At 43.5% G+C, this 22,159-nt stretch overlaps 2 protein-coding genes across 3 annotated transcripts in view; one reads left to right on the top strand and one right to left on the bottom strand.

The window, feature by feature from the left end:
• Positions 1-18,212, bottom strand: part of XNDC1N (XRCC1 N-terminal domain containing 1, N-terminal like) — a 20,207-nt gene extending 1,995 nt beyond the window's left edge. The window contains exons 1-9 of one of the 2 annotated variants that reach the window (XM_036119406.2): positions 17,972-18,208; positions 13,782-13,957; positions 11,642-11,783; positions 10,704-10,859; positions 8,703-8,881; positions 5,261-5,343; positions 4,852-5,024; positions 2,456-2,528; positions 569-696 (exon numbers count right to left, since the gene is read on the bottom strand). In XM_036119406.2, the coding sequence (XP_035975299.2) occupies positions 569-696; positions 2,456-2,528; positions 4,852-5,024; positions 5,261-5,343; positions 8,703-8,881; positions 10,704-10,859; positions 11,642-11,783; positions 13,782-13,826 (979 nt within the window). In that variant the 5' untranslated portion in view covers positions 13,827-13,957; positions 17,972-18,208. The other variant, XM_078058495.1, reaches the window with a different exon arrangement.
• A 452-nt stretch (positions 18,213-18,664) lies between these two features.
• Positions 18,665-22,159, top strand: part of RNF121 (ring finger protein 121) — an 82,296-nt gene continuing 78,801 nt past the window's right edge. Inside the window, exon 1 of the mRNA XM_036119407.2 lies at positions 18,665-18,745. Within this exon, the coding sequence (XP_035975300.1) occupies positions 18,683-18,745 (63 nt within the window). The 5' untranslated portion in view covers positions 18,665-18,682. The remainder of the gene's footprint in view (positions 18,746-22,159) is intronic.

The raw sequence follows: 22,159 nt of genomic DNA on the forward strand, positions 1-22,159 counted from the left end.
CTGACACTGTCCGGTCGTGAATGCGCCAAACATTTATCAAGGGTTTACTGTAGGCCTTACACTGTGTCCGGAGCCGAGGGGCGGAAACTGAGGCCCGTTCTTCTGGACTGTAGAGTTCAGGGGTAAAGATAAGCTATGGCCACAGGCAACTGTGATACAAAGCAGAAGTGAGAAGTGCCAAGTGCAAGGGAATCTGAGAACACTGCAGGAGCTCGGCTCGGAAAGATGAGCTGAGAAGATCAGAGAAGACCTGGCAAATAAGTATCATTTGAATAGGGACTTAGAGAATTGGGACATGGAGGAAACAGTTGGGAAGGAAATGCTAGGCCCTCTCTGATAGTATTTCCTATTGCTTTGTTTCATATTTCCCCTGGAGACAGGGCCCGTGTCCCTTCCTCAGCTTGGCCAACACAATGTAAGCATGTGCTCCAAACAGACTTGTATGTAACTGCAGAGAAGACTGGGAGTCCAAGCTCGAATATTCCCTGGCAGTGTTCCCAGGTCTCCTAGTCCTCCCACAAGCGATGCCTGGTAGTCCCACAATAAGCCCTGGGCCCCAGCAGCTCACCTGCACAAATGGGGCACAGTGCACTGCCCTGGACCCCACTGCTTTGGGCCTGGGGTCGGTGGTGTTCTCTCTGCTCTGCCTTTGCCATCCCCCTCTGGTTGGGCCGCGAGTTCGAGCTGGATAAAGGCCTGTGAGAAAGAGTAGTTAAAGACCAGCTATTAGTAAGAGGCTACAAGGGCTGAAGGAGCCTCGAGTTAGGATAAAAGAGTGTGGACTCATTGATGTGGAGCCAGAAGCCGTGGTTGGAGTCCTGGTTTTCCCACTTGATGTATCCAACCTGAGGGAAGTCATTTAGCCTTGAACATCTGAGAACAGAAGTTCTGTTATTGCTTTCAGGTTTTTTAAATTATTCTTTTATTGAGATAAAATGCACATCCGATAAAATTCATCCTATTAAAGTATACTATTCAACAGTTTTAGGATATTCACAAGGTTGTGTATGACTATCTAATTCCAGAACATTTTTATCACCCCGAAAGGAAACCCTAAACCCATTAGTAGTCACTACCCCTACCTCCTCTCCGCCTCAGACCCTGACAACCACTAATCTACTTTCTGTCTCTGTGGACTGGTTTATTCCGGACATTTCATATACATGCAATCATATACTGTGTGGTCTTTTCTGACTAACTTCTGTCACTTAGCATGTTTCAAGGTTCATCCATATTGTAGCTTACATCAGTGCTTCATTCTTTTTTCATGGTTGAACAATATTCTACGGTATGAATATACCACATCTTGTTTATCTGATCATTAGTTGATGGACATTTGGGCTGTTTCCACTTTTTGGCTATCAGTTATCAGTTCTTTTTTTTTAAAGATTTTATTTATTTATTTATTTATTTGAGACAGAGAGAGAGAAGCACAAGTGCGTGGGGGAGAGGCAGAGGGAGAGGGAGAAGCAGGCTCCGTGCTGAGCAGGGAGCCCCATGTGGGACTCGATCCCAGATCCTGAGATCATGACCTGAGCTGAAGGCAGACACTGAACTGACTGAGCCACCCAGGCACCCCTGTTATCAGTTCTTTGGGGTCTATTTTTAGAAGTGGAATTGTCGGGTCATATGGTAACTCTATGTTTAGCTTTTTGAAGAACTGTCAGACTGTTTATCAGGGTGACTGCACCATTTTACATTTTCACCAGCGGTGTATGAGAGTTCCAATTTCTCCACATCTTTGCCAACATTTGTTATTGTCTTTTTTTTTTTTTAATTTATTTTTAAAGTAAGCTCTATACCCCACGGGGGCTTGAACTCACGACCCTGAGATCAAGAGTTGCCTGCTCTCCTGACTGAGCCTGCCAGGTGCCCCTGCTACTGTCTTTTTGATTACAGCTATCCTACTGGGTGTGATCACTGTGGTTTTGATGTGCTCTTCTCCGATGGCTAATGATATTAAGCATTCCTTTCATGTGCTTATTGGCCATTTGTATAACTTCTCTGGAGACAAGTCTATTCAGTCTTTTGTCCATTAAGAATTAGGTTATCTTTTTATTGTTGAGTTGTAAGCATTCTCTATGTATTCTAGAAACAAGTCCCTTATTGAATATGATATGCAAATATTTTCTCACATAATCTGTGGGTTCTTTTTATTGTCTTGACAGTGTTCCTTGAAACAGAAAAAGATTTCAGTTTTAATGAAGTCTATGAGATACAGTGTACTCATCTCCAGGTTCTAATTCACTACAGAGCTCCCTCTTTGCCTAACTGGCAACATGTGGACAAGGACATCTTTTCTCTACTTACCCTCTAGGTCCAGACCCTGAGATCAAGATGCAGACACGAGGGTACTCTCTGACTTGACTAAGACACAGGTTGGGGAAGGACAGGTGCACAGAAGGACAATAAGGTTTGGGGAGGTGATCTGGATCTTTCAGGCTGACCTACTCACCGGCGGGCTTGCACTTTCCGTCTCTTTGTCCTGCTCACATCATTCTCCGAGTTCTGCTCCTCTGGTCTGAGCTCTGTGTTAGAAACACTCATTACATCTAGCGCATTAACAAAAAGGCCTTCAAAAAATATGATGTTCTTTCTTTTTTTTCTTTTAAGACTTTTATTTTTTATTTTTTATTTTTTTAAAGATTTTATTTATTTATTTGATAGAGAATGAGAGACAGAGAGCATGAGAGGGAGGAGGGTCAGAGGGAGAAGCAGACTCCCTGCTGAGCAGGGAGCCCGATGCGGGACTCGATCCCGGGACTCCAGGATCATGACCTGAGCCGAAGGCAGTCGCTTAACCAACTGAGCCACCCAGGCGCCCCTTTTAAGACTTTATTTATTTGAGAGAAGGAGAGAGAGCACAAGCAGGGGGAAAGGGGCAGAGGGAGAGGGAGAAGCAGGCTCCTCACTGAGCAGGGAGCCTGATGAGGGGCTTGATCCCAGGACCCTGGGATCATGACCTGAGCCGAAGGCAGATGCTTAACTGACTGAGCCACCCGGGCACCCCTATGCTTTGCTTCTGAAGTTTTTTAGTTATAGTTATCACAGTCTGAAGTTTTAGACTTACTTGTATGACATGGAGAAGTCTCTCTGTTAGGGTAGGAGCACTGCTCTTTTATTTACTGTGGTATCCTTGACACCTAGCACGGAGCCTTGCACATAGAGATGTTCAATAAATATCTATCAAATGAGTGGCAACAAAACCCAGCAACAACCATTTGTCTAGCTATTCAGAACTTCCAAAATACTTTATATAGTATTTAATATTTCTGAAGGTGCTTTCACAGCTCCAGTGCCCAGCTGATTGGGTGTCCCCAAAAGGTTAGTTCTTTCCCATTTTCTGTCTCTTAAAATTATAAACTACATCCTTCCTCATGTGGTAGACAGCTTCTGAAATGACTCCTATTGATTCCTGCCTCCTGGTATTCATGCCTCCCACTGAATTTAGGCAGAATCTAATGACTTGCGTTGAATGAATAGAATACAGCGAAAGTGATGGGGTGCCACTCCTGTGATTAGGTTATAAGAGACTGACTTCTTTCTTTTTACTTTTCTTTTTAAGCTTATTTATTTATTTTTTAGTAATCTCTATGCCCGGCATGGGGCTCGAACTCAAAACCCCGAGATTAAGAGTTTCATGCTCTTCTGACTGAGCCAGCCAGGCGCCCCAGATGGACTTCTTTCTTGCTAGCACTCTCTCTCTTGCTCTCTCGCTTGCTCACTCTGATGAAGCAAGCTTCCACATTATGACATGCTCCAGGGAGAGGCTCTCAGGGTGAAGAAAGTGAGGGAAGCCTCAATCCAATAGCCCATGAGGAACTGATTCCTACCAACAACCATGGGAGTGAGCTGGGGAGCAGATCATTTCCAGTGGAGCCTTGCAATGACTGTAGCTTTGTGTCAGATCTGGAGCCTTAAGAATGCTGTTAAGCCAGGCCCAGATTCCCAACTATGAGAAACTGTGAAATCATAAATATTGTTGTAAGTTACCAAGTTTTCGAGAAATTTGTTTATGCAAACATAGATGACCAATGTACCCTATTTCTGCAATGAGATAACATACTTATTATTTCAGTAATTTGTTCAGTTCTTTAAAATGACAGATAAACTGTTTCTTTTTAAAAATTTTCCCAATGAAGCAATGAGTGAAACCAAAGGTTTTCAATGAGAACTCTACGTGTTCTCTCTCTTGCTGTCTAGACCAGTTAAAACCAGGAACCCCGGGGTTCAAATCCTGGATTTGCCACTTATTAGTGGCACTTATTAGTGGCACACACATTTATTAGCTGTGTGACTCAGAATATTTAACTTTTCTGAACCTCAGATTCTTTTGTAAAATGAGCGTAATAGTAACAGGATCTACTTCATAAGTTTGTTATGAGCATTAAACAGTTAAGTTAGTGAAAGTGCCTTAGCCATGTCTGGTGCAAAAAAGGAGCTCCAACATGTTTAATCCTTTCTTCCTCTGTGATAAAACCATGCTATTCTATTACTTTATTTTTCCAATAAGCTCCATACACCACCACCCTGACTTAACTGTCCTACTGAAGTGATCACAAAACATTAATACTGCAAGAGGCCTATATGCTATGTGGTTTAATTCCTTCACTTTGAAGATAAGGGAATTGAGGCCCAAAGAGATAAGGATTCCTGATTTCTAGGCCAGTGTTCTTTCAATTACTACTATACAATATTGGATTTCTCTTCTGGTAACAAGACACTGACAATTGCCTTTTCTCCCACATGAAGTCCCATTAGCGAGGCTTCCTTGTATAGCAACGGTGGATTCAGGGAGAAAGCACGGTGCTAGGGAGAGTGAGGAGCCAAAGGTAGGTGATGGGGACTCACCTGCGCCGGCTGGCTGACTAGGACCTGGTTCCTCATGGCTGGTTTTCGTGCTTGCCATGCTCGTGGGGGGCACCGTCCGGGCAGCCAAAAGTACCATGTGGGCTGAACGGCCCAAAGCCCCTGGCTGGAGCTGTTTTAGGATATTCTTAAGCTCTGAAACTTCCTTGGTGCTCCTGCAGGGAGACAGACAGCACTCGGTTTCATTCAGAACAGAGACTCCATTCTGCTCACCCTGCTCAGTGGCATCTAACCAAGAAAGTTTGATCTACAGATAGGGTTAGGTCGAGAGATGTGATTAAGTGGGGGGAAACCAGGCAGTGAGTGCCTGTGAGTGACTTGGTAGCCTTTCTTTTTTCAGGAGAAAGAACTGAAAAGTGGACAAGAGACCTCCATTCTGGTAGCTACGTACGTTTGGGGATCTGGGAAGAATGTCCTCCGAATGGAAGGATTAGCCAGCCAGGGTCTGGGACCAGACTCCTGAGCATCAGAGCCCTAAGAAGAAAATGGAGAAATATGAACTACAGATATCCACCACCAGGGGGCACTGCCACCTAGTACCAGGGATAGTCCCAAACCTGAGGGCTTCGCCTTAATGAGAGTCCGGACATTTGCTATAACTTTATGTGGTACCTTTGCTTGTGTGCACACTCTCTCCCAGCTGTAAGATACGAGATTCAGAGATTCAGTAATTTTGTGTACTTAGTTTCCCAATGCTAAGGGTTTTGTCATGATCCTGAAAGATCAAAGAATATATGCTGTTGGGAAAAATGGGGCCATGAGACTGATAATCACGAGCAAACCTTTGGAAAGCATATATATGTGTGTGTGTGTGTGTGTGGTTTCAATCTGTGCGTATGTAAAATTGATTCGTGTAGGTACAAAACTCTAATCACTTATCTCTCTTTATATACCTATGTGAGAGAAACCAAGTATACCCATATGTTTCTCTATATTTAAAAATAGTTCTATTTTGAACTATTTGGGGACATTCTCATCATTTTTCTCTTCGAAATATTATCTAATAATATTGTCTAATTTCCAGTATGATTTCTTCTGTGAACTATTTTGTTCACCTGCAACTACAAACCTACCAATTTTAGCCACTGATAGAAAGAGATGTGTATGTATGTATGCGTATATAGATACCACAAGTATTAGCCTAGCCACTATATATAACTATTACAGGAATTTTATAAACGTCTCTACTTCTAACTTCAGAAATGTCTACATGTGATAATCACACAATAGATCATTTCTAAATAGCTTTTATTTATGTGGTATGTGCCACAGTTTCTATCTTGTCAAAATTCAATTTATCTGTGTCAATTCATCTGTACCTATTTCCTTTTTTATTTTTCCAAATTTACTTTTTCCCTTGAATTTAAAAGAACTAAAAAATTTTGTGTTTAATCTGCAGCTCTGATTCTTCTATCAGATTCTTTTTTAATTTTTTAAGTAGGCTCCATGCCTAGCGTGGAGCCCAGTGTGGGGCTTGAGCTCATGACCTTGAGATCAAGACCTGAGCTGAAATCAGGAGTCCAACGCTTAACTGACAGAGCCACCCAGGCACCCCTATCACAGATTCTTTTAAAAGTAAACATCTTTCTTGTAAAGCATGACCTTGACCTCATTCTGCAAGTATGAGAAGTAGTATTTTTATTCATATTCACAGCTTGTTTTTATTTATTTAAGTAATCACATTCACTGTTTAATATTTTATAAGTGCCATCACAGTCTCATCTTGGACCTAGCAGTAATTTTGAAATATTTTAATTTTCCAGGGTGTTTATTTTTTCTTTACCTTGTCTCATAAATTTTAGATTGAATGCTTCTAGAAAGGACAACTGGATGGGTGTGGAGAGATGGTTTATTTAACTTAAACTCTAAGTGAGATTAGGAACTGGGCTCCCGAGCACAGGTTAAGTGGAGTCAGGCGGCCTGAGTTCAAATCCACTCCAAGACCTCCTTAGCCACGTGACCTGGGGCATCTCACTAAACTTCTCTGTGCTTCTGTTTCCTAACTGGAAAACCAGTGCCACGAAATACCCTATTTCACAGGCCTAAAAGCCCTTATGTTCTGCTATCACCACAATATACCATTATTACAACACAGGAGGAAAAAAGCCTATGGAATTTTAGACATCTTAACTTACAAAACTGAATGCTAGCAATCTGTTTCCATGTACCAACCCTCTCCTGTAGAAACGTTTCAGGATCTCTTTCCCTGTGGTTTCACTGAGGTGTGTGGGGTATGTTTCACTCTGCTGCTGATGTTCAACGCCCTTCTGACATTATGGCTCTGGAGCTGCTGACTCCCTCCTCCATCCCACCAGGGTCTTAAAGGTGCAGAGTAACTGAGATGACCGACACGGAAAAGGCTCTAAGAAGCCCTTATTTAGCCCATAATTAGGGAGACCACACCTCCTGGTTTGCCTGGGACAATACTGTTGTCTTGATAAAATTCACAGCCCTTTTTTTTTTTTTGCGCTCCAAGTGTCTCTGAGTTTGGATGGTAAATTTTATGGTGTTCCTATCTACAACTTGCCCCTGAGCGGTGAGTTATCTAAAAGCCTACTTTGTTCTACGCTCTGTGCTAGCTGCCAGGAATCAGTGTGGAACAAGACAAACAGGTCCCTAATCTCGCAGAGCTTGCATTTTACTGGAGCCAGGCCTGGGGCCACAGGGCTGTAGCGCCACTCACTGAGCCCCAGGCCACTGCAGAGCCGGAATTCGGCAGAGTACCCAAACTGCTTCCACTGGTTTTGAGCTTTTCCTGTGAAGGAGGAAATCTCAGACCAGGCTTTACTTTGTCTCAGTTCTCTGGGTCTCTCCTGAGGCTGTATGACAGAAGCATCTCCTCCTCCTCCTCCCTTTTCTCTTCCCAATGCCCAGTCTCTTGTTTTTCTCAGTAACCGTGACAGGAATGACACCTGTGACATTCACTCCTGGGGCTGAACTTTTGGTTAGGTCAGATGTTTGGAGCTTCTAAAGACGCATCGTGTGCATAGGAAGCGCTGTGGTACGATGATAGGAGACTCGGATTTCTAGTCCCTCCTCTGCTCTGATTCACTGTGTGAATTTGACTATGGAAGTTTCCCTAGCTGAGATGTAGAAGAGGTGCAGAATGGGGCTTGATGAACTCCAAGTATTTTTTCACCTCTAGAATTCTATGACTCTAGCTTTGTGTGATTCTGTCTTTGTACTTGTTTGGAGGGAATTATGATGGAGGGTACTGGAAAGTTAAATGAAGACACCAGGGACGAGAAAGCAGGAGTCTGAATAGGCTTAGGAGGAAAAAATAACTAGAAAACTGGCTGAGAAGAGGGGAGGTAAACTGACCAGATACCTATCTACCTTCTCTTAGCAGTATGAGTGTGCTGTCCAGGGAAAGAAAGCAGGAAAACAGATGAAATCGCAGAGCACGTATCTAAGATTCTAACTGGCTCTCCTGGCAGGTGGGTCAGGTGACAGCAATGACAGAGAGACAGTAAGTGAGCCCTGAGTCTGGCAGGTGCCAGAAGGAAAAGTCTGATGAAAGCTATAGCCCACAGGAACCTACACCTAAAGTATGAAATTAAGTTTGAATCCAAAAGAGACTTCATTCATGCTAAAGAACAAGTGGTCCAATAGCTTTGGGTACACTGTACTGAAGGCTCACTCCCTTGACTCTCCCACGGGTGAGAGGGGAGGAGAGGCGTTCCCTCTTACTTGTAAGAAAGTGTAGCAGGCCCATTTATGTTTTTATTTGAGTGTGTGTGTGTGTCTATCCCTCAATCAAGCACCAGCTTTCTAACCAGAAACTGAAAAAAAGGTGGGAAAATATGAAGTCCTTGTTCCACCACTGTACATACCTGGCTCAGCCTAGAGCTCTCGGGGGCCAAGGGACCCCCCACAGGGTCATCTAAGGAGTCCAGGGAGGAACACACCCGGAGGAAGGCCAGGCCAAAAGACTGCTGACGTGTGAAGGGTTGGGAGCAGGTCAGGCGAAGTCGATCCCATGACTCACCTGAGGCTGGCACCAGGAAATCATCTCAAGGGAAAAAGAAAGAAAATGAAAGGGAAAGGAAATGCATAAACGAAGGGCAGAAAGGAAGAGAAGGTCAATACCGAGGAGAGGAAAGAAAAGACGGGACTGTATAGGGTAAACTCCAACAAAAGGAAGAATGGAGGTCATCAGTGACTGGCCCCTTAGGCCTCGGTGCTCGGCGTCTGGCAGTCCCAAGCAGGCCAGTCAAGGTGCACTCAGACCCAGTGCTTCGCCCTCCCACGTTCGCTCCTCCGTCAGGGTTCCACGCTGTGCCCAGCACGAGCACGTCCTCATTCTACACCTCTCCAGGGACCTTCTCAATGTCTCATTTTGACAGGAGGTACCTGCAGTGTTGGGGTCTGAGCTGACCCCTTACCCGGTGAGTTAGCTGAGCTGCATCTACCCCTCCCGGACCATGAGAGCCCAGCCTCCCCCACAGCACGCCATGGCCTTCCAAGTCACCGCCAGTATGACATACCAGTACTGCAAGCCCTTCTCACCTTTAATTCCCAGCACTGTCTGGCAGGACCTCAGCTCCTGCACCTCCTGTGACCCTCCCATATCACTCTTCCTTCATGTTACAAACACCTCTGTGTCAACAGGGACAAATCCTTACTAGACTGTAAATCCCCAGAGACCAGGACTCAGGTCTCATGTTTCTTCTGCAGTGCCTCGTGAACACAGAGATCTGCATAGACTGGAGCTCAGGAAACACTGGATACTGCCTCATTATATCCATTATATAGCTTTCCATCACTTACGTAAACATTATTCTATACTAACACTTATACAACGGTCCATCCTTATCTGCGGGGCACATGTGCCAAGACCTCCAGTGGATGCCTGAAACCACAGAGTCACCAAACCCTGTGTATACTGTTTTTTTCCTATACATACATACCTATGATAAAGTTGGATTTATAAATTAGGCACAGGAAGAGATTAACAACAATGACTAATAATAAAATAGAGCAATTATAACAATGTACTTTAATAAAAGTTATGTGAATGTGGTCTCTCTCAAAATATCTTACTGTACTCTACCTTCCCTTTTTCTTGCGATGATGTGAGATGATAAAATGCCTACGTGGTGAGATGACATGAGGTGACTGATGCAGGAAGGCACTGTGACAGTTAGGCTACTACTTGACCTTCTGACACTACGTCAGAAGGAGCATCATCTGCTTCTGGGCTGTGGTTGATGGTAGGTAACCGAAACCGTGGAGAGCGAAACCATGGATGAAGTGCGGGGGAGGGGGGACTACTGTACTCACACTAAAGTCCATTTATACAAATAAAAACACTACTCACAAAGAAGAGTTCTACATCAGCCTCCACCAAATCACGTCATGTGTCAATATAAATCATAGCTCGTAGATATTCCCGGCTATCACCTATTCCCACCACAGAGAACTCATACACAAACATACCTCACAGCTGTTCACTCACTACCTACCCCATGTCCCACAGATGTAACCGAGCCCCTGCATAGGCCCCTCCCACAAGCCCACCTACCAGCCCAGCTCCATGGCCCTCTATAGTGGGTTATCTAGCTCTGCATCACTGTATCTCTTTCTCATAATCTCTCTTGCTCAGTCTCTCTCCCATTTCTGCTTTTGCCTCCCTTACCATCTTTACTTTTAAAGATTTTATTAATTTATTTGAGAGAGAGAGTGAGCGAGCATGAGCAGGGGGAGCAGAGGGAGAGGGAGAAGCAGACTGAATGTGGAGCCCGACCCGGGGCTCGATCCCAGGACCCTGGGATTATGACCTGAGCTGAAGGCAGATGCTTAACCGACTGAGCCACCCAAGCGTCCCTCCTTACCATCTTTAAACATGCGGACGCCTGAGTGATTTTTCCCTTGCTTTGAGTCAGCTGGGGACATTAGCATGGTTGCAGGGAGCAGGGTGACAAAAGGTCTGTCCAGGGACCAGGAAGAACGGCCCACATCAATCTGCAGGAAAGCAGAGCCACAGTTACCTGGGGACAAAAGGTTGAGAGAAGAATTTAAGGGTGATGGGAAGATGCTGCCCTAACTGCGCACAAGGAATTGGGTGGGAAGAGGACATTCTTCCCTTCTAGAGCTAGTTGGAGGCCCGGAAAGGTCAAGGAACACACTGAGCCAGCAACTGAAGTGGATGAGACCTTAGTCCACAGAATGACAAGATGAAGGTTCATCCCTGACTCAGTAGACTTGCTGCTTCTCTGTCCTCTGGCTCTGGCAGGCAGTGCTAATCTCTGTCTCTGTTAACCCCTGGTACGGAGCCTGACATCCCTCCATCCTGACAGAGCTGAGACCAATGGTCTTTGTCAGTTCTCTACTCCAGAGAATTCTAAGGCCAACCTTCTCAACCCATAAATTCCTATGGAGCCTTCCCAGATTAGTGTGCAGAGCTCATCCCCCAACATGCTCTTGACAATGATATTTGGAGGTATATACAGGTTCTATTTGTTGGCATTTATAATTATGTCAGTGTCCTAAGGCTTCACCCAGACTGCTCAGATCAAAGCAGGGCAGGTACATTGCCTAATTCAGGGAATGCTATCCCCATTTCATTTTATGTGAACAGAACCCTCAGTCTGCCAACACCATACACCTCTCCCAAGGGTAAGGGCCACACCTCACCTTCACACCAGGAAGGGTTTACTCCATGAAAGGTGCTCAACTAGACCGAACTGAGACACTTTGGTGGAGCATCTGGAAGGCAATGTTACTCCTGTGTCTCCCGCAGAGGTTCCCGGAGCTCCGAGAACTCACTCACCCACGTCAATGTAGCCAATGGGCACTGCCCTCTCCAGCTGGAGTTCTACTTTCAGTTGCCCACTCTTGTCCTGAGGGCAGCTGAGCCAAGGTCCCCTCTGACTGTCTGGGTTCAGCAAGTTCTCCACAGGATACTTAGGATCCTAAGTCAGAGAGAGAAGGAGAACATCAGGACCCTCACTGAGTCGAAAGCTAAAGAGGATGCCCATGAAGGAGGGCTCCCTACATTCCCAAACCTTTCCAGGCATTTTAACATGATAGAAAGAGCACTAGATGGGAGTTATCATGTGCCAGGGGATCTACAGACCGTTTACCTCTCCTTCATTTACCAAACTACCTCATTTCATCCTCTTAACACTTTAGTTTACTCTTTAGTTTACCTAACATTATTGCTTCTTAATTTGTTAACTGATCAATAAACTGAAGCCTAGATTCAAGGCTACAAAAGCTAAATAACCGACCAAAGTCAGAACACCTAGGTCTCTGAATTCCAAGCTCTTAACCACCACACTAGACTATTTCCTTTCATTTATAAGGTGTTTTCACAGACACCTATTTACCTTCAAAGTAACCCTATGAGAAAAGAAAGGCAAGGATTTTTATTCTAAGTTTACAACTGATGGTTAGAAATAAAGTGATTTGTTCAAAGGCAACAATAGCGGTACCAAGAGACATTCTCAGTTCAAACCCAAAGTTAGATTTTTTTTTTTTTTTTTGTGGAAAGGCCCTGAGCAAACTACTTTCTCTGGATCTAAATTTCTTCATCTATAAGTAAAGGGGAGGGAGGCTATGTTCCTGGTTTTCAATTTTGTTTTAGCAATAAAATCCATTCTCTTAACTGAAATCTTATACTAACGTGTGTGTGTGTGTGTGTGTGTGTGTGTGTGTGTGTGTGTGTATTTTCAACAAATAAAAACAGAGCTCTGGTTAAAAAACAAGTTGGGGGCCTAGAGACATATATGACCCCCTGCCTTCAATTTCCAGAAGTGGGTGCCCACAGAGTACCGTTTGAAAACCTCATTATTAGGTGATAAGTAATGATCTCTATAGGGCTCAGTATATGAAGAAAACCATTTAGGCTGACTATGTAGGTAAGAAGGATATGTGTAATTTTTATTTCACTTAGGAGTTGATATAGTAGTTCCTAAAGACTCTCTTAAGGGTCTTCCCGAAATGAGTGGGGATGTCTTTGACTGTCATAATGACCAGGAAGCATCACTGTCATTAGGGTCTGGAGTCCATGGATACTAAATATCCCATCAGGCAAATGACCCTGCTATAAATGCAGACTTATCCCACCCAAAATGCCAAGGTACTCTTTGAGAAAGACTAGGGAAACAGAAGGGGAGGAGTGGGAAGAAAGGATAAATGGATAGAAATGACAGGAGAGGAAGTTCCTAAGAATCACCACACCGGATCAATCCTGGGCCCAGGGCCCGACATCTAGACCTAATTGGGATAATTGGGATTTCCTGAAAAGTGAACTTTTAGGGAGGAGGCTGAGTCCCTTTATTTTTTTTAAAGATTTTATTTATTTATTTATTTATTTATTTATGAGAGGGAAGAGAGAGAGAGAGAGAGCAAAAGAGAAAGAGAGAGCATGCACGCACAAGCAGGGGGAGTAGCAGGCAGAGGGAGAAGCAGGCTCCCTGGTGAGTAGGGAGCCTGATACGGGACTCGATCCCAGGACCCTGGGATTGTGACCTGAGCTGATGGCAGATGCTTAACCGACTGAGCCACCCAGGCGTCCCTGAGATCACCTTTGATGGTGGAGGTGATATTCTCACACGTCAGGGATGACCTTGAGCGTCCTGGTCTGCCCTCAATGACAGAGTAACTAAATTGCCCTTCTAGGGACCCTGGTACAGACTTTGGGCCTATGGTTTTGATAGTTCCCTTCAAACTAAGGATGGAATCCTGGAATTCTTTACCTTTAATTCCTGGGAATACTACTTTTATGCATCCTGCATTGCTCTGGGAATAACCTGAGGGCAAGAGCTGTGTGTCCTCCTTTGACTTTGGATCCCCAAAGGGATATGTCTCTTCTATTAAACTGGGAGTTTCCTGAAAGTGCAGCCAAGTCTCCTATTTTTGTCACTCCTCTCAGTCACCAAGAAAAAAATCATGCCTAATTAACGTACCTGAGAGGAAAATGATACCACGTGGCTAATCTTTACAGGAGCCATGGTGGGCCCAGCAGTTGTCCCAAGTACAAGGCAAAAATACTTTCTCCCAGGATTTCTTCTGTCACCACTTTTGGCACTACCTATGTTTTGGTCTCGTCAGTTCCAGAAGAGAAAGAACCCTCATGTTACTCCTGAAGAAGAAAACAAAAGAAAAACAAACTAGCCATGGCTGGTTCTCTGGTAATTTTGGCAGCAGTCAGACTGTTTCTGGTGCCCATGATGGGCTTGTGGGGGCAGTGGGCAGGGAACAGATCCGGACCAGGGGGTGAGATTCCAATAAATGTGAAGTGACTGGAATGCAACCACAGGGCAACAGAGCGGCAAGTACAAAATATGTTAGCATGGTAATGTTTTGTTTATATGTAGGTAAGCTCCCAAGGGCATGAATTATGCCTTAAATCATTCACCTTTATACCCTTAGAACCTAGCACATAGCAAAGATGCAACAAATGTTCAACTATATACACAGGTCTAACAATTTTTGTTTTCCCTTTAAAATCAATCTTCTTAAACTTGTTTTTCATTGTTACTCCCCTATTAGGAATCTTCAGTGGCTTGATGTATTCAAATCCCTTTTTACATGGTAGGTACTTGATAAATATTAACGCAGCTTGGCCCCTCAAAGCATCTACAATGTAGAGCTCTACATTTTCTGCTTCATCTGCTCCTATTCCTTTCATCAGAGGATGTGTTTTACCTCTCACTGTTTTATTTTATATTAAAGTTCATTATGGATATTTGTACTTTGTCTTTTGCCAAACTTTTTATGGAACACTTTAAATATATGCGAAAACCATACATGCTGGTATAATGGACTCTTACCCATCCATCACCTAGCTTCAACAATTCCTTGGCTAGAGGTGTTTTAAAGTTGTCTGAATGCCTTTAGGTAGGATCTCTCTCCAAATATTTATACCCTGCCCTTTTTTACCCATGTTCGTTACCCATCTGGCCCCTGAGAATGAGTCCATGACCCCTGAAAAATTCTTGGCCATAATGTTTGGTCTTCTTGCCTCTTTCCCTGCTCCCTCAACCCCCAATTCCCCCCTCCCCCCATCTCCAAGCCTTTCTTCATGCCATCACCTCTGGTTGGAATGCTCTTTCCCTTTTGCACTTGTCAAATCGAATGCATCTTTGATGCTCAAAATATCACTTCCACCTCAACCAGCTCAAGTGATAGCTCCATCCTCTTGATTCTGTGTTACAATTATCTGGGTATATGTCTTATGTTCCTTGACCAACTGTAGGCTCTTGGAAGACAGGCTTCATGTCTAATTCAATTCTGTATCCTCAATGTAAGAGGGAGAAACAGATTAGCAAATGTCTGCTGAATGAATGACCATAAAAATTGAGCTCCAATGGGCTAGCAGTCACAGAGTGCTCATAGTGGGGCAGACTGCTGTGACAGTGGTAACTGTTAGTAAAGGTCATCCAAAGGTCAAGCACTCCTCACAGGTCACATTCAATATGGTGCCATGGCTTCAAGGAGAGAAGAATGCAAGATGAATCCTGAGTCACCTCTCCAGGCCTTCAGATTAATTAGAGTTGATTATTCCCACAATAGGAACTCACTGAACTTCAGCAATTTTTCCTACTCTCTGCATACAGAGATATATTGGATATATAAAAATAAATGATGTGGTCTCCGTTTTGGAGAAACTCCCAGTATCCCATTTGTGATCTGATGTGAAAACTCCACCATTTCTCATCACTAACATACAGATGACTGACTTGGCCAGCCCCAAACTATACTCTAGGCTTGGAGACCCTGAAGCTGTCAATCTTGGATATTTTATTTAGTTAATATTTTGGGGGTGTCTAGTAGGTACCAGGCCCCGTACTGGTACTGGATACACAACGATGAATAAGATATATACAATCATTTTCATGAAGATCATAGTCTATCAAATTGCTTGCAGTTCTCCAAGATTAAGTTTCCAACCTCCTTGCGCTTGTATATACTGTTGTTCTTTTTTTTTGGCAATGGCATGTTTACTCTGTCTCCCCAATAAGTAGTGAGCACTTTGAGGATGTGAATTTTTGTTATGCTCATCATCTCCCACTTTTGGCACTACCTATGGGAGGTGCTGAAACACAGCAGGCATAAAGAGCCATTGAAAAGAGTAGTTTATTAAGTCAATATAATTCCAATCAGAATTTCTGCAGAAGTTTCTGGCAAACATGACAAACTCATCAACCAATAAAGGGCCACAAATTGCTATAACAATTCTAAAAAGACAGATCAACCAGATTCCAGAAACAGACTCAAATAAGTGGGAATTTACCATCTTTTGATTTTAAGATAGAACAGAAGCATGAGTCTGTCAAAAAAAGATAAAGGAATACGTGGTGTTCAAAAAATTGGCCCACTTGTGAAGAAAAATAAAAGTAGATCCCTATCTCATAACATATTTAAAAAATTATACTCAAATGGATCAAAGATGGAAACATGAAAAATACTTTAAGGTAACAAAAACAAAGTTAAAATAAAAATGGCTGACTGGAAGAAGGTATCTGCAACACATAAAAACTTGGATAGTATTCAGAATATATATTTTTAAGTATTACAAATCGGTAAAAAAAAAAAGGGCAAACAGTCCAATAGAAAACTGGAAATAAGATAGAAATACAATTCGGGCGCCTGGGTGGCTCAGATGGTTAGGCATCTGCCTTCGGCTCAGGTCATGATCCCGGGGTCCTGGGATCAAGTCCCGCATCAGGCTACCTGCTCCTTGGGGAGCCTGCTTCTCCCTCTGCCTCTGCCTCTCTCTCTGTGTGTCTCTCATGAATAAATAAATAAAATCTTTGAAAAAAAAAAAAAGATAGAAATACAATTCACATAAGACCTGAATGACCAAAAATCCTCATACTTCCTGGTAATAAGGAAATTGCGTATACTTTTCCTCTAAGACCGGAAAAAATTAAAAAATTAAAAAGTCTACAATGTAAAGGATTGGCCCTCTCATAAACACTTCCAGCCCATCTTAATTCTGACTAGCTACATTTCAAGAATAGCCACATATGTGTGGCTTGTAGTTAACTTATTTGAACAGTCCAGCTCTAGAGGGACTCATATGTGTACAGACACATACAGTATTTCTAATAGCAAAAAACATAAAATTCTAATGTCCATTAGTTGAAGAATGGATAAATGGAATAGTAAAATACTATATATATTATATAATGGAACACTACCTAAGAGTTAAAAGAAATGAATTAGATGTAAATATACATAAACATGGACAGTCGTCAAAAAATATAGTGAAAAAGTTACAGAATGATATAGAAAATAGCACTTATTTTCATCAAAAAACAAAATGAAATAATACAATTACATTGTGAATACCCAGAATTTTTCTCAATGGACTGGGAGAATACCCAGTTAATTGTGATAATAGTTGTGTCTGGGAAAGATTTAAGAGTAATGGGTCTGAGAGAAGAAGACACAAATAAGTTCAACCTTTATCCGTATTATTTTATCTTTTTAAAAAATGAGGACACAAATAGATCATGATGTCAACAGTCAATGTGGGGTGGTTGGGTTATAAGGTATTTATAATATTCTCTGCATTCTTTTGCATAATAAAAATAATTCCCATTTTAAGTAAATAAGATGCCTGCAGATGGTGTAAATATTACCCTGTAACTTCCTGTTGGTCCTAAAATAAAGTTGACATGTACTCTATTGTGAGTCCACTGGTCATCCTAGCACTATTCACCCCACAGATCCAGCTGGGACGCCCAGGGGGTAAGTGCGCAGGGGCCATAGGTTTGTAAGGTGTTGGGTCCGGATGTACAGATAACGAGGGATTGGAAATGAGTTAGGAAGCTTTAAGTTGGGGCGCGGCACAGAGAATAAGGTGTATGGGTGGGGGGTAAAGATAGGAGCTGAGGACGCACGATGTGGGGTAGGAAAGAGTACCGAGATTGTAAAGCAACCCTAAGGCGTGAGAGCGCAAGAAGCAGTTTGGGGGCCGCGGAGGTCCCGCAAGGCTCTTCTCTCAGCTTCAGGAGGCTAAGCGGCGCAGCCACTTCCCCCGCGCCCCGGAACGCTCTGTTCTGTGCATTCCTTGACCGCCACCCATTCTCGGCAACTCCCCTCCCCATCAACAACCCCCCAAAGCCCCTCACCCGGGACAACGGACCTCGAAGAGCCACCGCTGCCTCAGATCGTGGACCACAAACCCATTCTCCCGCCAATTCTGCCCTCTGACCTCCGCCTTCTGACCCGGAGCACGACTCTTTACGCTTCCCCAAGTCCGGGAATTTGTTCTGTGGCCTCAAGAAGCCACTGTTTCTGAAAGATGACTCCCATCGAGGCAAGAAGACATGTGCTATAATCAGCAAAATACATTCGTGTGTATCTATGTATGTTTTATGTCTATTTTTAAATATATATTTTATGCAAATTTACACTCACTACAAATCTGTCCAGAGCGCGGAACTTAAACTTCCGGGTCAGAGTCAATGCATTCTGGGGAATGTAGTCCTCAGCCTCCACGCTTCACTCCTTGCAGCTCAGAGTGAGGGAGCGTCGCGAAAGTTGACGGTTTAGAGACTCTTCTCTTTGGCTGTCCAAAGGGGAAAATTGGTGAAATATTTTCACTAAAAATAATACAAGTCCAATTTCTCATTCTCCAAGAACCCTCCTCCACCGAAGCTTGGAAGTGCATGGAAACCGGCCCTCCCTGACCTTTAAGGAGTAGCAGGTAGATGGTCTCTTAGTCCCTCTCGGAGCTCCGCCTGTTTGATGCCCCGCCCCCCTGCTGGAGCTCGAGCCGCCGATTGGTTTGGAGCACTTGAGCGGCGGAAGCAGCTGGCTCGCGCGGGGACGGGGGAGGGGGAGAGTTGTGAAGATGGCGGCAGTGGTGGAGGTGGAGGTTGGAGGAGGTGCTGGCGGGGAACGGGAGCTAGATGAGGTAAGAAGAGTTCAGAGCAAAGGAGGGAAGAGGCTCAGCCTGAAACTGAAGGGAGGGGAGGAGAGGTATCAGGAGTAGGGTCCTAGGGGAGGCGGGACCCTGAGGGAAGGAGCGAACTGGGGGGCGGGTGCGCGGAGAGGGAAATCAGAGGTACCCTGGACTCGGGGACTCAGAGGTGGACATGGGGGTAGAAGACTTGCAGTAACCTCAAGGGTGGAGATGGAAGATAGGGAGAGAAGCCAGAGAGGATGGGGGCATTAAGATTTGAGATTATTAGCTGGGGGTCCTAGGGTAGGACTGAAGGGCTGAGAGGTAGCTTGAGTTGGAGGGGCGTGGACTTCTGTAAGGAAAGGCCGGGCTTTCGCTGTGGGAGAGGGGAGGCTAGGTTTGGGGTGGGGGTTGGGGACGCGGACCGGGGAAGAGTGCTAATCTACTAGTATTATAGCGTTATTTTTATGTAAGAACTATTTTATTTATACTTACACTCTAGGACTTTGTACATAATGTGTACTCAGTAAAGTTTTGGGCACTGAATGGATGAATGAATGATTATATACCGGAATTCATCCATTCACTCATTTAACAAATATTACATATCATCTTTGTGCTGAGTCCTGGGCTAAGTGCTAGGGACATAGGGGCCCTCCCATTGAAGAGCCCACAGCCTAGTGGTGGGAGACACACAAGGAAGACTAGTCACTGCATCAGAGGTATAATGATGGCACTGAAAAGAGGGGACCAATTTAGTTTGGGCTAGGGAAGGGTTCCCAAAGGAACTGAGTCTTATGGGGTAAATGATTCTCTATTTCTGGCTCCTTCTAAACGTATGAGTTCTTTGAGAGTGAGTTCCTTGAGGATGTAGGTCCCCTTTACCTGTTTAATAGGCATTTAACAACGGATGTATTCAATTACCAGTGGTACTTGAATCACTAGGAGGAAAGAGACATTGAGTTTGAAAGGAATGAATGGACAGCTCTGAGAAGTAAAGAGAGGGTGAGAAAGGAAAGGGAGATGATTCTGGAGGCCAAAGGTACATTCAGAACAAGGGGTGCTTGTGGCCTTGCACAGGACAGCATATAGACCATATAGAGGAAGGGAATTGATTGTCAGGAATGGAACCAAGGGTATCTCTGAGTGATCAGAATCTTAGAGGCCCTGGCTGTGTTTTTTGTGGGTGACTGGGGAAGACCGGGGAGAGGCTCAGAGAAAAGGGAGTAGAAGTGGACTTGAGAAGTCAAGACTGTTGCTTGGTGGTGGGATGACTTGGTGGATTTGGTTTACCTGATTGGGATCATTAAGGTGGCAGGAGACTGAGTAACCGACAGGTGGTTAGAGCAGGGGGAGATTTTTAAAGAAGCATTTTAGACCCATACCTCCCAACCACTAGAGGTGTTTGGATACCACTCGGTTGGTGACATGGGGTGGTTGTGGAAATGACCTCCAAGGCCCCTTCCAGCTTTAAGTTTCTATGATTACAGTTGGCTGTGGTTCAGTGAGATATATTTGAAAGCGCCCTGGAAAAAGTAAATTTAGTATTGAAGTTATTACATATGGTTTGTTAGTCATGAGCTCTCCTTTGAGGGAGGCTAATTTCAGTTACATGTATCAGGGTTCATTGAGATAAAGAGCAAAAGTATTAGCAGAGAAGAAAACTTAAAGTTTTGATTGTAAGACATTTTTGATTTTTGCTTCTTAGCTTTTCTTTCCTTATGTTTTAAGAACTTAAGGGCTTCTAGTTGTATCATATACTTATTATGAGTATATTATAGACTTAGAGTGTCATGCCTAGAGGTCAGCTTTATATGTAACCCACTAGCATCTGTCCCAGAAGCTTCTGTTACTTGTTTTATTTACTGAGAAAGAATATAATCTGTGGTCTGGAAATTCTATATGGACTGGTTGTATCTTTTGTGTGTTTGAGGAAATAACTCTGAGAAGTAGGAACAGCCAGTTATCCCTTCAAGCTCCCTTCCCCTAAACAAACAAACAAAAACCCGGAGGTCTGGTCTGGCAGACCTTAGTTTATGTAATACTAAAGTCTACCCAGCTGTTTCTTAGCAGCCTTAACTAGTGAAGAAAAAGGTGAAATCCATCCTTATAATTTGTAATTATGGAGTTCTACTGTGTGTTATGCACTGGCAATTCAAAGGTAAGACAGGATCTTTACCAACTTAGAGTGTAGGGAAGGGACATGCAAATAGCTCTATAGTGCTAGATAATTGTTATAATGGAAGTGTGTAAAAAATTCAATGGGGCAAGCAGTTGAGTCTGCTAGGGGGAGTCAGTAAAATCTTTGTGTTAGAGATGGGTTTTGAGCTGAAAAAATAAAGGTTCGGTTTACCAAGAAGTAGTGACTTGCATGTGGTGTCACAGTTGTCTCCCTGTAGCCCTTTCTGTTTGGTAGAGAGACTACTGTGGGGACCAGATAATGGTAATGGATAGCCTAACTAAGCCGCACTTGTGCTCTGTGCCACTTCTTTGGGACGATTGTACATGCTGTGGTTTTGTTCTTCAGGATATTGTACCTGTGTTTTCCAATATCAGATGCCATTAGTATGATAAGTTGTCTGGAATAGCAGCCAGCAGTTCATTCGTTTCTTTCCTCTTTTGTCTTTTCATTATTTGTTTCTCTAGTAATTGAGGTAATTTAGGCTTTGCTAAGTGTTTCTCTGGTGTTGCAGAGGGGTATGGAAAAGCGGGTTTAGGAAATGAGCTACTGGTGGAAAAGGTTACTGTTTATTGAGTCCTTACCATAAGCCAGCCTCTGTTTAAAGTCCTTTACTTACATTATCTGTGAGTTAGGTGGTATTAATTGCATTTTATACATGAGGAGACTGAGGCTAAAGAGATTGGTGTAACTTTCCTAGGATTCCACAGTTGGTGAGCTGGGAGGTGCAGATTCGAACCCAGGTCTGCCTGTGCTATCCTGAGCTTAGCCCGTGCTGTACAGAGCTGGTTCCATTTCTCCATTCTTTATGCTCTGGGGATAGGTAATTTATAACTGTATGGTCTTTATGATATCATGTGAAAGTTGATACAGTACATTTCATAAGTGACTGTGATTCCAAAGAGTATTTTGAGTCTCTGATTTGTGACAGTAATTTCATTAGTATTCCCTATTTATGATCAAGAAAGTTGAGGTTCAGAGTATTATGAGAATGCCAAGGATCTTGCAACTACTAAGTGGTATCATAAGATTTAAACCCATTTTTTTTCCAGATTCCAAAAATATTTGTTTCCCCTCAGTTTGAAGACCTAAACTGCAGACTTATCTAAACAAGTCAACTACCCCTTTCTTTATATACAGAAGTTTCATCTCCAAAACACGAAGTAGCATTTCATTCCTGAGAGGTGTAAAAGTAGGGATTAACCAAAGGAATATTGGTTTTTCTATACAGGTCCTTTAATTTACTG

Source organism: Halichoerus grypus, chromosome 11 (assembly GCF_964656455.1).
Source record: "Halichoerus grypus chromosome 11, mHalGry1.hap1.1, whole genome shotgun sequence".
NCBI classification, from domain to species: domain Eukaryota; kingdom Metazoa; phylum Chordata; class Mammalia; order Carnivora; family Phocidae; genus Halichoerus; species Halichoerus grypus.